At 51.5% G+C, this 14,564-nt stretch overlaps 1 protein-coding gene across 1 annotated transcript in view; it reads left to right on the top strand.

The window, feature by feature from the left end:
* The window catches only part of SCNN1B (sodium channel epithelial 1 subunit beta), a 72,372-nt gene that overhangs the window by 40,674 nt on the left and 17,134 nt on the right, over positions 1-14,564 (top strand). Inside the window, exons 2-4 of the mRNA XM_047780316.1 lie at positions 2,894-3,212; positions 6,934-7,210; positions 9,933-10,123. Of these exons, the coding sequence (XP_047636272.1) occupies positions 2,902-3,212; positions 6,934-7,210; positions 9,933-10,123 (779 nt within the window). The 5' untranslated portion in view covers positions 2,894-2,901. The remainder of the gene's footprint in view (positions 1-2,893; positions 3,213-6,933; positions 7,211-9,932; positions 10,124-14,564) is intronic.

The raw sequence follows: 14,564 nt of genomic DNA, 5'->3' as shown, positions 1-14,564 counted from the left end.
CCCCACACACAAAAAAATTTGCATCACCTCCGAAAAGACTCCTGGTCTACCTTTCCAGTCAGTCCTCTGTTCTCATCAGGCCCCAGGAATCACTGGTCTGCTTTCTGTCACTGTAGATTAGTTAGATCTCTCCCAGGGCTTCATATAAATGGAATCCTCTTGTGTGTATTTTTCCGTGTCTGGCTTTTTTTACTCAGCCTAGTGGCTTAAAAAAAAAAATATTCCATCCGTGCTGTTGTATGTATCAATAGCTGGTTCCCGGAGTTCCCGCTGTGATGTAACAGGATCAGCAGCATCTCTGGAGCACCGGGTCACAGATCCGATGCCCAGCCTGGCACAGTGGGTTAAGGATCTGGCGTCACAGTGGGTCACAACTGCCTCTCAGATCAGAACCCTGGCCTGGGAACTCCGTGTGCCACAAAGCGACCCCCAAAAAATATATATAGTTGTTTCCTTTTATTGCTGAATAGTATTGCACTGTATGGGTATGTTTCGATTGACTTAGGCACCTGTTGGGGGACATTTGGCTTGTTTCCACTTTGAGATCATTAATGAATAAGCCTGCTGTGAAGATATACGTACACGTCTTGGTGGGAACATATGTTTTCAGGCCTCTTGGATAAATAAAAAGGGAGCTGACGGGTCATATGATGTGTCCATTTAGCTTTATGAGAAACTGCCAAACTGTTTTCCAAAGTGCATTCCAATCAGTCGTGCGTGTTTGCATTCCAATCAGTCGGGCAGGAGCGTTCTGATTTCTCCATGGTCCTTGTTAACACCAGCTTCTGTCAGTCCTTCTAGTGGGTGGAAAATGGTACCTCATGGTTTTGATTTGCATTTCCCCAGTGACTAATGATGAAGGGTTTTTTTGTTTGTTTTTGCCTTTTCTAGGGCCGCGCCCTCGGCATAGGGAGGTTCCCAGGCTAGGGGTCGAATCAGAGCTATAGCCACCAGCCTACACCACAGCCACAGCAACACCAGACCCGAGCCACGTCTGTGACCTACACCACAGCTCATGACAATGCTGGATCCTTAACCTACTGAGCGAGGCCAGGGGTTGAACCCTCAACCTCATGGTTCCTAGTCAGATTCACTAACCATGGAGCCACAACAGGAATTCCTGAAGTTTTTAAAAATCTTTTGCCCTCTTTTTTTTTTTTTTTTTTGGTTGGGTTGTTTGTCATATTATTGCATTATAAGGATTCTTGTTTTTGTGGGTGTTTGTCTTTTTAGGGCCACACTTGCAGCATATGGAAGTTCCCAGGCTAGGGGTCGAATCCGAGCTGCAGCTGCCAGCCTATGTCACAGCCACAGCAATGCGGGATTCGAGCCACATCTGCGACCAATGCCACAGATTGTGGCAACGCCAGGTCCTTAACCCACTGAACGAGGCCAGGGATGGAACCCACATCTTCATGGATACTAGTTGGATCCTTAACCCACGGAACCACAAAGGCAACTTCTGAGTTGTAAGCATTCTTTATATATTCTGCATACAAATGCTTTGTCAGACGTATTACTACAAGTGTTATCTCCCAGTGACTTGCTCTTTCAAATTCTTTTTTTTTTAAAGATTTATTTATTTGTTTTGTTTTTTGCCGTTTCTAGGGCCACCCCCGAGGCATATGGAGGTTCCCAGGATAGGGGTCCAATCGGAGATGTAGCCACTGGCTTACACCAGAACCACAGCAACTTGGGATCCAAGCCGCGTCTGCAACCTACACCACAGCTCACAGCAATGCTGGATCGTTAACCCACTGAGCAAGGCCAGGGATCAAACCCGCAACCTCATGGTTCCTAGTCGGATTCGTTAACCACTGTGCCACAACGGGAACTCCTTGCTCTTTCAAATTCTTAACAGTGTTTTGAAGCGAAGAAGATTTAATTTAATAAAGTCAAATGTATTGTTTTCCTTTTATTATTCATGATTTTAGTGATCTATCTAAAAGGTCTCTGCCTACAACAGAATGGCACATACTTTCTTCTGGTACAGTTTTAGCTCTAAGGTCTCAGATCCATTTCAAGGTAATTTTTGTATCTAGTGTGGGTTGACATTGTTCCGGTGTGCTTTTTTTTTTTTTTTTTTTTTTTTGACTATCCATTCTGGAGTTCCCGTCGTGGCTCAGTCGTTAATGAATCTGACTAGGAACCATGGGGTTGTGGGTTGGATCCCTGCCCTTGCTCAGTGGGTTAAGGATCTGGCGTTGCCGTGAGCGGTGGTGTAAGTTGCAGATGCGGCTCAGATCCTGCATTGCTGTGGCTCTGGCATAGGCCGGCGGCTACAGCTCCGATTCATCCCCTAGCCTGGGAACCTCCAAATGCTGTGGGAGCGGCCCTAGATTTGTCTAGGAACCTCATGGACACTAGTCAGATTCGTTTCCGCTGAGCCAGGACGGGAACTCCACTGCGCATTTTTGATGGATTATTTGGTCTCAGCACTGACAACTGGTGATAATGGTCGCTATCATACTGACCACTTCGTCTCTGCTGAACATTCGGGACTTTTTATGCATCCCCTAAATTCACCCTCCCAGCCCTCCTGTAACAATTAGATACAATGGTCCTCATTTTGCACATGGAAGTGAGGAGTTGAGAGTTTAAGTAATTTGTTCCACTAAGCCGGCAATTCCCAGGGGGAAGACGTCGTGTCCCTTTTGCGCATTTGGGTCCCGAGGGATGACTTCCGGGCCTGGCATCCAGTAGGCATTCCATAAATGCTTTTGGCTTGGTTGGAAGGATAGAGGATAGCTGGCAGGAAGGGTGGGAGGGAGGCAGGGCTGGACGGAGGGCCCGTCTGCCTGGCTCCAGGGCCCAGCCTCTGGCCACGACTGGGACATCCTCGGATGCGGGGCAGGTGCCATGGGTGACGCGGCTTCCCTGGGTGTCTCCGCAGGAGCCACCATGCACGTGAAGAAGTACTTGCTAAAGTGCCTGCACCGGCTGCAGAAGGGCCCGGGTTACACCTACAAGGAGCTGCTGGTGTGGTACTGTGACAACACCAACACCCACGGCCCCAAGCGCATCATCCGCGAGGGGCCCAAGAAGAAGGCCATGTGGTTCGTGCTCACGCTGCTCTTCACCTCCCTCGTCTGCTGGCAGTGGGGCGTCTTCATCAGGACCTACCTGAGCTGGGAGGTCAGCGTCTCCCTCTCCATGGGCTTCAAGACCATGGACTTCCCTGCCGTCACCATCTGCAATGCCAGCCCCTTCCAGTAGGTGGTCCCGAGAGCACAGCTGGTCTCAGTGGGGCTGCTCGCTTGCTTGCTTTTTTTAAAAGCCCTTCCTTCCAGCTTTCCTTCTTTCTTCTCCTCTCTCTCTCTTATTTTTATTTTTACGGCCGCGCCTGGGGCATATGGAAGTTTCCAGGCTAGGGGTCCAATCCGAACTGCAGCTGCCACCCTACGCCACAGCCACAGCAATGCTGGATCCAAGCTCCATCCTTGCAACGATGCCAGATCCTGAACCCACTGAGCGAGGCCAGGGATCGGACCTCATCCTCGCAGACACTATGTCATGTTCTTAATCCACGAAACCACAACAGGAAGCCCTCTCTCTCTCCTTCTTTGCTTTCCTCCCTTGGAAATAAGTAAAATTCAAAATTCATAAACCTCCCAGGCTTAAAAAGAACCTCAAAAAATACCTGGTAGTCCCTGCCTTTAAGCACGCCAGTGTCTATTGATGCAATGTGTATTTATTGAGCACCTGCTATTGCCAGGCACTGCTCTAGGCACCAGGAATACACCAGTAATGAAAACAAAGTGCCAGAGTTTTGGTTGTGGCTCAGGGGTTAATGGATCCAACTAGGAACTGAGAGGTTGTGGGTTCGATCCCTGGCCTTGCTCAGTGGGTTAAGGATCCGGCATTGCCGTGAGCTGTGGTGTAGGTTGCAGATGTGGCTCGGATCCCACGTTGCTGTGGCTATGGTGTAGGCCGGTGGCTAGAGCTCCGATGAGACCCCTAGCCTGGGAACCTCCATATGCCACGGGAAGCAGCCCTAGAAAAGGCAAAAAAAAAAAGAAAAAGAAAAAAGAAAACAAAGTGCCTGCCTTTGTCACAGCCTATCAGAGAAAACAATCTTTTTTTCATAAATATTGAATTCTTTATAATTGTGAGGATTGATATGTACATAATACATATATATCAACCATATAGATGATTTATATAATATATATTATAACATACATCATATATATCAACCATAATTGAGTGCTTATGAAATGCCAGGCAGCATGTTGAGTGTTCTTTGGGTAATTCATGTCATTCTAATCCACACAGCCCCCCTAGGGGGTGGGCACTAGTGCAGTAGCCCCCATTCACACGTCAGGAAATGGAGATTCTGAGAAGTGAGGGGACTTGCCCAGACACACACAGGGAGCAACTGTGGGATTTGAACGCAGACCAGATCTGAGCAGGCCACTGTTTAACCCCTTGATGGCATGGCTTATGAAGGGAATGCCCAAGGGGACCCAACCTGGTCAGGATTGGGGAAAGTCAGGGAGGGTCAGAGAAAAACACCCCCAGGAATGAGTAGAAGTTGGCCAGAGTGGAGAGAATGCCCCAAGTGGAGGACACAGCACATACAAAGGTCCTGGGGTGAGACAGAGCTTGGTGCTCTGCTCTCAAGGAATCCGAAGAGGGGCCAGCGCGTCTGAGTCACAGGAGACGTTCTTGTCCAAAAGAAAGTCACAGAGGGGAATTCATACTTCCTGATTACATTTCCAGTTATCAAACCATCACTCCTTTCTCCTAAGAGGGTTCCTCCTTGTTTGGGTGAATCCTTGAAGCTACTCAAGAAAACTTTTTTTCTTTTCTTTTCTTTCATAGGGCTGCATCTGTGGCATGTGGAAGTTCCCAGGCTAGGGGTCAAATTGTAGCTGCCCCTGCCATCCTACACCACAGCCACAGCAATGGGCAGGGTCTGAGCTGCATCTGTGACCTATACCACAGCTCACCGCAACGCCAGATCCTTACCTCACTGAGTGGGGCCAGGGATCAAATCTGCATCCTCATGGATACCAGCCGGGTTCGTTATCTCTGAGCCACAATGGGAACTCCTAGAAAATTCTTTTTTGTTTTTGGGGGGTTTTTTTTTTTTTTTGGTTTGTTTGTTTGTTTTTGTCTTTTTGCCTTTTCTAAGGCCACACCTGCGGCATATGGAGGTTCCCAGGCTAGGGGTCTCATCGCAGCTTCAGCTGACAGTCTATATACCACAGCTCACGGCAACGCCGGATCCTTAACCCACTGAGCAAGGCCAGGGAACGAACCCACAACCTCTCAGTTCCTAGTTGGATTCGTTAACCCCTGAGCCACGACAAAACCTCTGGCACTTTGTTTTCATTACTGGTGTATTCCTGGTGCCTAGAGCAGTGCCTGGCAATAGCAGGTGCTTGATAAATACACATCACATCAATAGACACTGGCGTGCTTAAAGGCAGGGACTACCAGATATTTTTTGAGGTTCTTTTTAAGCCCCTCATTTGGTAGATGAGAGAACAGAGCCTCAGAGAGGTTAACTTGCCCAAGGTCAAGTTAAGTGGCTGGAGGATTTCGAACCCAGAGCCCATGAATTCACACCTAGAACTTACCAAGCTCAAGAGCAGCTGTGATTCTCTAGGCTGTAATAGCAGCCCCCAACCCCACAGCCCACAACCTTCCCAATGCGTGCATGTGAGTGGCTAGTCTGATGGTCAGGGGACAGGTGGTGTCAGCGTCTGCAGCTGATGTCCGCTCTGCCTGCTGTCCACCTTTGTACTGGCATTTGGCCCTGTTTTTAGGGTTTAGGACTCTCTCCTACAGGAAGTCCTCCAGCCAGAGCTGACAAACATCGCCCCATAGACCAGACTCTGGAGCAGGGTCTTGGGTGAATTGGGATGGAGTGACCGGGGTGTTGAGGGGGGACTGAGGACACTGGCTGGAGTGGATCCTTTTCTGCCACACGGACTGGTCACCATTTCCAATATGGGAGCCTTGGGGGGGAGAGAAAGCCCAGGAGCCCAGCCCCATTGTCACATCTGCCGTCTTCCTCCTGAAACTGGCTCCTGTTCCCCAAATTGCTGCTGGAGAATTCAGACCTCAGGATCACAGACCTGCCCCTCCGGCGTCACTTTCTATCCCTCCTGGGAGGCAGATGTCAGAACCCCGTGTGCACACAGCCCACCTACTGGAGCCCACCACACCCGGGTTCCAATCCCAGCTCTGCCCCTCGTCAGTGAGGGAAGCTCAGGAAATCACAGCAACTCGCAGAGTTTCTTTATCCACACGTATAGGATTGTGGCAAAGATTAAATAAGACACGTGAAGCCCTTAGCACCTGGCAGATAGTAAGGGATCCACAGCCATGTGTTCTTAGGACTCTTTCTCACTGGAATGTGAATTTCATAAGGAAAGAGACCCAGGTGTTCCCGTTATGGCTCAGCAGTAACGAACCCAACTAGCATCCATGAGGACGCAGGTTCGATCCCTGGCCTCGTTCGGTGGGTTGAGGATCTGGCGTTGCCATGAGCTGTGGTGTAGGTCGCAGGCGTGGCTCAGATCTGGCGACACTGTGCCTGTGGCGTAGGCTGGTTGTTACAGCTCCAATAGACCCCTCTCTTGAGGACTTCCCTATGCTGAGGGTGCAGCCCTAAAAAGACCAAATAAGAAAAAGAATAAGGAAAGCGACCCGATCTGTCTTGTCTGCTATAAAATACCCTCTGTGCCTTGCACAGTGTCTGGCACATAGTAGGTGCTCACCAAATACTGGGTGAATGAGTGAGGAGGTGGGCAGAGGATGCATGGATGTATGGGTGGGGGGATAGAGAAGCGGGTGCTTGGCGGGGGAAGTAGAAGGGGGCATTCTTCTCACACGTAGTGGCTGCCACACTGGAATAGGAGGGGATCCCAGACTGGGGCCGCTCTGCCCCTTGCCCTCTGACTGGCCCTCTCCCCCACCCAGGTATTCCAAAGTCCAGCATCTGCTGAAGGACCTGGATGAGCTGATGGAGGCAGTACTGCAGAGGATTCTGGCTCCCGAGCTCAGCCATGTCAATGCCACCGAGATCCTGAACTTCACCATCTGGAACCATACGCCCTTGGTCTTCATTAATGAGCAGAATCCCCAACACCCGGTGGTTCTTAACCTCTTTGAAGACAACTACAATGGCTCAGCAAGCAGCGGCCCGGCACCCGAAAGGACCTGCAGGGCCCCGGGATGCAAAATAGCCATGAAACTAGTAAGTGGGCCACGGGCACAGGTCAAGCAATGGGCCCTATCCAGTGAGGCCAAAGGATGTTTCCTCCCTTAAATAATCTGGGAGTTGCCGGAGGAAAGATTGGCTGGAACCAGTGCCTATTTTCTATGTTTACAGTGCTTTTTTTTTTTTTTTTTGCTATTTCTTGGGCCGCTCCCGCGGCACATGGAGGTTCCCAGGCTAGGGGTCCAATCGGAGCTGTAGCCACTGGCCTACACCAGAGCCACAGCAACGCAGGATCCAAGCCACATCTGCAACCTACCCCACAGCTCACGGCAACGCCGGATCGTTAACCCACTGAGCAAGGGCAGGGACCGAACCCGCAACCTCATGGTTCCTAGTCAGATTCGTTAACCACTGCGCCACGATGGGAACTCCTGCAGTGCTTTTTTAAAAATAGAAAGAGCTGGTGTGTTAGTTGAGACACTTTTGGATGCCAGTGATCCAGTTCAAACTATCTTAAGCAAAACAGGAAATTCTTTGGTTCACATACTGAGAAGTCCAGGGGTATATTGGGTTCAGGTGTGGCTGGATCCAGGCATTCAAATGCTGTCATCAGGACTCCATCTCTCTCCACATTATTTAGGTTTTCTCTTGGTTGACTTTGCTCTCTGGCAGACTCTCTCCACACGGAGGGCCCTGGCAATGCCAGGCGTACATCCCACCAGCTTAGCACTCTTAGAGCTCTTTTTTTCCCAATGGCTCCAGCCCAACTCTGGGACTGGTCATCAGGTCACATGCTCATCCTTAAACCAATCACTATAGGCTGAAGGACGGGCTGTCATGATTGGCCAGTCCTGAGTCATGTGCCCCAGAGCTGGGGGTAATGTCATCTTCTATCAGACCACATGGCCTGAGCAAGGGGGAAAGGGTGGCTCCCTGAAGGAGGAATTATCAAAAGACAGAGACATAAATATTGGGCAGGTGAAAAACCACAGCCATGCAGTATAGTCATTGCCAAAGCATAACTGGGGTGCTGGGATGCCCACAAGCCTGCAAGCGGGAAGAAAGTTCTCTGTCTATGCCTTGGGATTCTCTGGGAGCTAGCTCCATAACTACACAAACCCCTGAGCCCTCCTGGGAATCTGAACTGACAGTTCTGGGACCAGACCCAGGAATCTGTCTTGTTAATAGGCTCTCTGGTGATGCGGGTGATCCGCCTTGGTTGGGGACCCAGGCTGGGACCATACACACCCCAGAGGGGGGCCACTGCCTCCCATGCCCCCCACGTGGTCAGGGCTTCTGCAGCCCAGGCCCCGCCTCTCCACCCAAATCAGCAAACAGCACGAAGCTCCAGAGGCCCAGAGCTGGCACTGACCCAACACCATACTAATTTTGGATGCATTTACCCAGCTTCCTGTGTCTGTTTCCTCGTCTGTAAAGCAGGCGTGTCCCTGTTGGCTGCACCAGCTCTCGGGATCAGGTGTGTGTGTGTGTGTGTGTGTGTGTGTGTGTGTGTGTGTGTGTGTGCGTGCGCGCATGCGCGCGCGCGCGCGGGCCCATAAGTCGTGTGAGTGTGCATGTGGCCTGGGGGTCTGCTGTCATCAAGCCTGATGGAACCTCTCTGGGCCTCAGTGTCTCCATGGTGATGGGGTAGGGCTGCTGTGAGAACAGATGGGTTAAATAGACCTAAAGTCCTGAGAACAGAACCCGGGCCAGAGTCAGCCTTAAATATTATTCCCACCTCCTGCAGGGGAGACGAATACCCCCCCCGCCCCAAGGCTGGCCCGAGGTGGGCTGTCCCAGGACTGAGCAGAAACTTCCCCCTCAGGACTCCCGGGGTCCCAGCATGAAGAGTCAGAGTGGCCGAGGCCAGAGTCCCAGGGCCTCTCAGTCCTGGGCATGCAGGGGACCTGGGCTTGGTGGCGGAGGGGCCCTACTCGCCCCTGCAGGCTCAGGCTGACAAGGCTGGTCCTTCCCCAGCTGAGGGGGAGGCAGAACCTGGAGTCTTGAGTCCTTCAAGGTCCACACAGCCTCCAAGGAGCTGCCTCTGGATGTGTCAGGAGGGGGCTGGGAAGAGAGGGGAGGGAATTCCTATTGTGGCTCAGCGGGTTAAGAACCTGACTAGTATCTATGAGGTTGCGGGTTCGATCCCTGGTCCTGCTCAGTTGGGTTAAGGATCTGGCGTTGCCGGGAGCTGTGGTGTAGGTCGCAGACGTGGTTCAGATCCTGCATTGCTCTGCCTGTGGTGTAGACCAGCAGCTGTGGCTCCGATTGGACCCCTAGCCTAGGAACCTCCATATGCCGCAGCTGTGGCCCTAAAAAAAAGAAAAAAATATATATTTTTTAAAAAAGGGTCAGGGGAGTGGAGGGTCTAAGTGTGTCTGTTGTCTGTGTGCCCGCATGAGCACAAGTGTGGTGCCACTCATGTGAATCTAGGTATGTGGACGTGTGTGTGTGTGTGTAGTTGTGAGTCCAGGACACACATAGCTGCTGATGTTAGAAACCAGGATTTGTGTGACCATGTGTGCGTGTTCGCTCTGCCTGAGTCTATATTATATGGGGGTGGCTGGCACTGTGTGTGTGCGTCCTTGCCACCTTGCAGCTGTGTGCGAGGGCACAGCCCAAGGCTTATGACCCTGGGTGCAAGCGCAGTCCCCAGCAGCCCAGGGCAGGTGGCCCAAGGAAGGGCAGCTGGCAGTGCCCGCCCTGCCCCGGCCCTTTAGCGGCCCCCCACCCACAGGAACCCCCTCTGCTCCCGCAGTGCAGCCACAACGGGACCACATGCACCTTCCGGAGCTTCAGCAGCGCCACCCGGGCCGTGACGGAGTGGTACACCCTGCAGGCCACCAACATCTTCTCGCAGGTTCCAAACAAGGAGCTGGTGGCCATGGGCTACCCCGCTGAGCGAATGATCCTGGCTTGTCTGTTCGGGGCGGAGCCCTGCAACTACAGGTGAGAGCTGCCCGGGTTCCCCTGGCCGCCAGGGGCGCATCCCGGCCCCGCCACTCCATCTGCACCGGTCCATCTGTCCCCCAGTCTGTCTGTCCCGTGGGGTTTCCTGGAGGCAGAGGCTGAGACAGGACAGCATCGAAGCCCATGAGGTGCTGTGGGAATCGCTTTAGGAAACGTCTGTACAGAAAGCAGGACGGCTGGGCCTGGCCCGCTGCATGGGGCAGTCTGGAGCAGAACCGGAACTTCAGCCCTGAAACGGGGCCCAGCTGATGTACCTCCAGCCGTCACTCACTGGCTGTGTGCCACCCCCGGGGGATGGGGCAGGGTCTCCCAACTTCCCAAGCCAGGGGACAGGAGAAGGGGCAGGTATGAGCACGTGCAGCAAGGGATCTGGGTGGGGTCTCCCGGGATCCGGGTACCCCCCCCCCGGCATCTATTGTCCTCCGTTTTCTCTTCCCTAAAATGGGGACAATAGCCATGTCCACCTGCTAGAGTTCTCGTGAAGCGTGAATGAATTGGCTCACGTCAGCACTTAGAACAGGGCCCTGGAAGATTCACTGTAAATGGGTTTTCCAAGCCGCCCCAGGTGTTGAGAGGATGGCAGGATCCGAGTCATGGTAACCCCGAAAGTCTGGGTCCTCTTGCAAATGGTCCACGGATCCCCACCTCCTCCTTCTCCCCAGCTTCTGCCCATCCAGACCCTGGGCCTGAGAGCCAAGCTCTGTCCCCAACTCTGGGGCAGCCATCGGAGGGCTGCAGGCTCCACTGGTGCATCACGTGGGAAAGGAAGCTGTGTCCCGGCAGAACTGCTGAGGCCCCAGGGCGCCCTCCTGGCTCCATGGCCAAGCCTCCAGGTCCGGGGTGGGGCACACCACTGTCCCCCCCACACACACTGGCTTCAGCCAGGCCTCTTTCCCAGAGGTGTTGGTGTCCTGGTCTGAGGCGTCAAATCCCCAAAGCTGGCTTCTGGGGAAAAGAGCGTTTTACTGGGTCTTGCTGCTTTGGAAGAATGATAGACAACTGGTTTCACCCTCCCGGGGTCTGTGGCCTCAGCCCAACTCAGCCAACTCAGGACCCTTCAGGAACCTTTGTTGGGGATCTGCTGACAGCTGTGGACACTCTGTCCCCCAAAATGCAGAGATGATCATGGGTGGGCCTTTTGTAGGCAGTGTCAAGGAACCAGGCAGAGCTGCAGACCTGGTCCCTTGTGTGAATCGGAAAAGGATGGCCCAGAGTTCCCATTGTGGCGCCGTGGAAACAAATCCAACCAGGAACCAGGATCAAGGCTGTGCGTTCGATCCCTGGCCTCGCCCAGTGGGTTAAGGATCTGGCGTTGCCGTGAGCTGTGGTGTAGGTCACAGAGGCGGCTCAGATCCCGTATTGCTGTGGCTGTGGTGTAGGTTGGTGGCCTCAGCTTCAGTTTGACCCCTAGCCTGGGAACCTCCATATGCCACAGGTGCAGCCCTAAAAAGACAAAAAAAAAAGAAAGAAAAGAAAAGAAAGAAAGAAAAAAGAGAAGGATGGCTCTATGGGTGCAAGAGCTGCAAGATGGCACCAGGCTGATGGCACAGGTTCTGCCTTGTGGGTGATGGGAAAGGCCCTGCCGTGTGGGTGACTGCCTGACTGGCTGGCTGCTGGCTGGATTCCGACCCCCCCCTGTGTGGTTCCGAGCACACCAGCCCAACCATTCCCGGCAGCAATGCCTTTGTGTACCCAGTGGACTAGTGCTGGGCCCAAGAGTTCATTTTCACTTTCTCAGCTAAAAGAGAAACATGTAAAACTTGAGAGAGAGAAGATTTAAAATGATATGGCCCATCTGCTCCGTCGGAATCCCCCCCTAAAGTGCGAGTGAGTTGGGCAAGCGGGATCCGCTAGGATCCGCTGGGATCTGCTGTCAGGCCCCTGGTGCCTAAAGTGTGAGCATCTCCCATTGAGCAGGATCCCAGGGCTCGAAGGTGTGTGTTCTGCACACAGCATGGCCCCTAAACTGAGCTGCTACTTCCTGATCCAGGGCCAGAGGAAACCCGGGGGTGGTCTGCTTGTTGCCAAGGTGGCACCCTCCAAAGTGAGCCCCATTTGGGTCACGTCCCCCAAAGAGAAGATGGTTGATGGGCAGGCAACCTCAAGTGTTTGCCACATAAGTTCTTTTTTTTTTCAGGGCAGCACCTGCAGCATATGGAGGTTCCCAGGCTAGGGGTCGAATCAGAGCTGCAGCTGCCAGCCTACACCACAGCCACAGCAACACCAGATCCGAGCCACATGTGTGACCTACACTACAGTTCACGGCAACGCTAGATCCTTAACTGACGGAGCGAGGCCAGGGATCGAACCCGCGTCCTCGTGGATCTTAGTCGGGTTCGTTAACTGCTGAGCCACGAAGGGAACTCCCTTGCCCCGTAAATTCTGTGGTGTGGCTGTGGCTGGGGAGTAAGTAGCGTAAAGCTTGGACTCTGCAGTTAGACCACTGGGTTCAAATCCTCGCCCTCTCTTACAAGCTGTGTGACCTTGAACAAGGGGGTTTTTTAAATGGATTTTTTTTTTACATTTTTTAAAAGTATAGTTGATTTACAATGTTGTGCCAATTTCTGCTGTACAACAAAGTGACCCAGTCATACATATATATGCATTTTCTTGTATTATCTTCCATCATGTTCTATCCCGAGAGATTGCATATAGTTACATAAAACCTCATAGCTTATCCATTCTAAATGGAATAGTTTGCATCTCCCAGTCTTTCCCCCTCCCTCTCCTTTCCCCCTTTGCAGCCACAAATCTGTTCTTCATGTCTTTGAGTTTGTGTTGTTTTTTTTTCCTGTAGATAAGTTCATTTGTGCCGTATTTTAGACGCCACATATAAGTGATATCATATGGTATTTGTCTTTCTTTTTTTGACTTACTTCACTTAGTATGAGAATCTCTAGTTCCATCCATGTTGCTGTAAATGGCATTATTTCATTCTTTTTCATGGCTTAATAATATTCCATTGTGTATATGTACCACATCTTCTTAATCTATTCATCTGTTGATGGGCATTATGGTTGTTTCCATGTCTTTGCTATTGTGAATAGTGCTGCAATGAACATGTATCTTTCTGAATTATAGTTTTGACTGGATAGACGCCCAGGAGTGGGATTGCTGGATCATATGGTGGTTCTAAATTTAGTTTTCCGAGGAACCTCCATATTTTTTTCCATAGTGAGTGTACTGAACAAGTTTCTTAACCTTGATATGCGTTCCTTTTCCTCATCCATAAAATAGGTAATAACAGCGCCTACTCTACAGGATTTGTTGGGGTTTTTTTTTGCTTTTGGGGGCTGCACCCACAGCATATGGAAGTTCCCAGACTAGAGGTCATATCAACACAGGATCTGAGCCGCATCTGCAACCTGCACCACAGCTGATGGCAACGCTTAACCCACTAAGCGAGGACAGGGATCAAACCTGCATCCTCATTGGTGCTAGTCAGATTCCTTAACTGCTGAGCCACAACAGGAACTCCCTACAGGGTTATTGTGAATATTAAATGAGTTAATGTGCATGACAGGCTGACAAGGGCTAGACTCAGCATTACTCTCATTAAACTCACAGTTGACAAGGCACATTCTGCAATAAGGATGCTAACATTTATTGAGCCCTTCTGATGTGGCTGTGGCTGTGGCACGGAAGGCACTATTCTTAGCACTTTACGTGTATAAGATCAGTTTAACCCTGGCAGCAAGCGCGTGAGAAAGGTACTCTTATTTCTCCACATTTTATATGATGCAACCACGGCCCAGAGAGGTTAAGCAACATCTCTGAGGTCACGCAGCTGGTGAGTGGCAGAGGTGGCAGTGTAGGCCAGGGCCACCCTGCGTCACTTCACCACCTCATCAGAAATCAAAACCATCATCTTTCCTCCCCACCCCACCCCTCCTGCCCCTCCCAAGCCTATTTTTCCAGGCACTTGGCACGGAAATCCTAGTCTACCGGTCTCCATGCTCCTTCTCACTCTCACAGCCAACTGGTCACATGCCTCTCTGAATCAGCCTCAGATTCAGTGCCGGAGGACACGGGCCTCCCTCTGCCTTCCCCGTGCTGGGCTCCAGGCACTACAGCTTCCTCACTCTGTTCCCAACTCCATCCACTCCCCTTCGTGTAGAGCCAATGCTCAAGACACAGCCGCTGCAGTTTTAGGAACACATGAGCCCCATTTGGACCCTAACACCACACGGCCTGGATTTGAATGCCAGCTCTGTGTGTTGTTGGGCATGCTACTAGCCTCTCTATGCCTCAGTTTTTTCATCTGAAAATGGGGCTAGTGAAACGCCCTCATAGGGCTATTATGGGGATTACATGTGTTAACAGAGTTAACGTGTTTCAAATAATACTTAACACCTGGCAAGAACTATATGAGCATTTTAAAAATAAACTTTGTTTTTTTTTTTTTTTTTTTTGCTTTTTA

This window comes from Phacochoerus africanus, chromosome 5 (assembly GCF_016906955.1).
Source record: "Phacochoerus africanus isolate WHEZ1 chromosome 5, ROS_Pafr_v1, whole genome shotgun sequence".
NCBI classification, from domain to species: Eukaryota; Metazoa; Chordata; class Mammalia; order Artiodactyla; family Suidae; genus Phacochoerus; species Phacochoerus africanus.
This window is presented reverse-complemented; position numbering and strand designations above follow the sequence as displayed.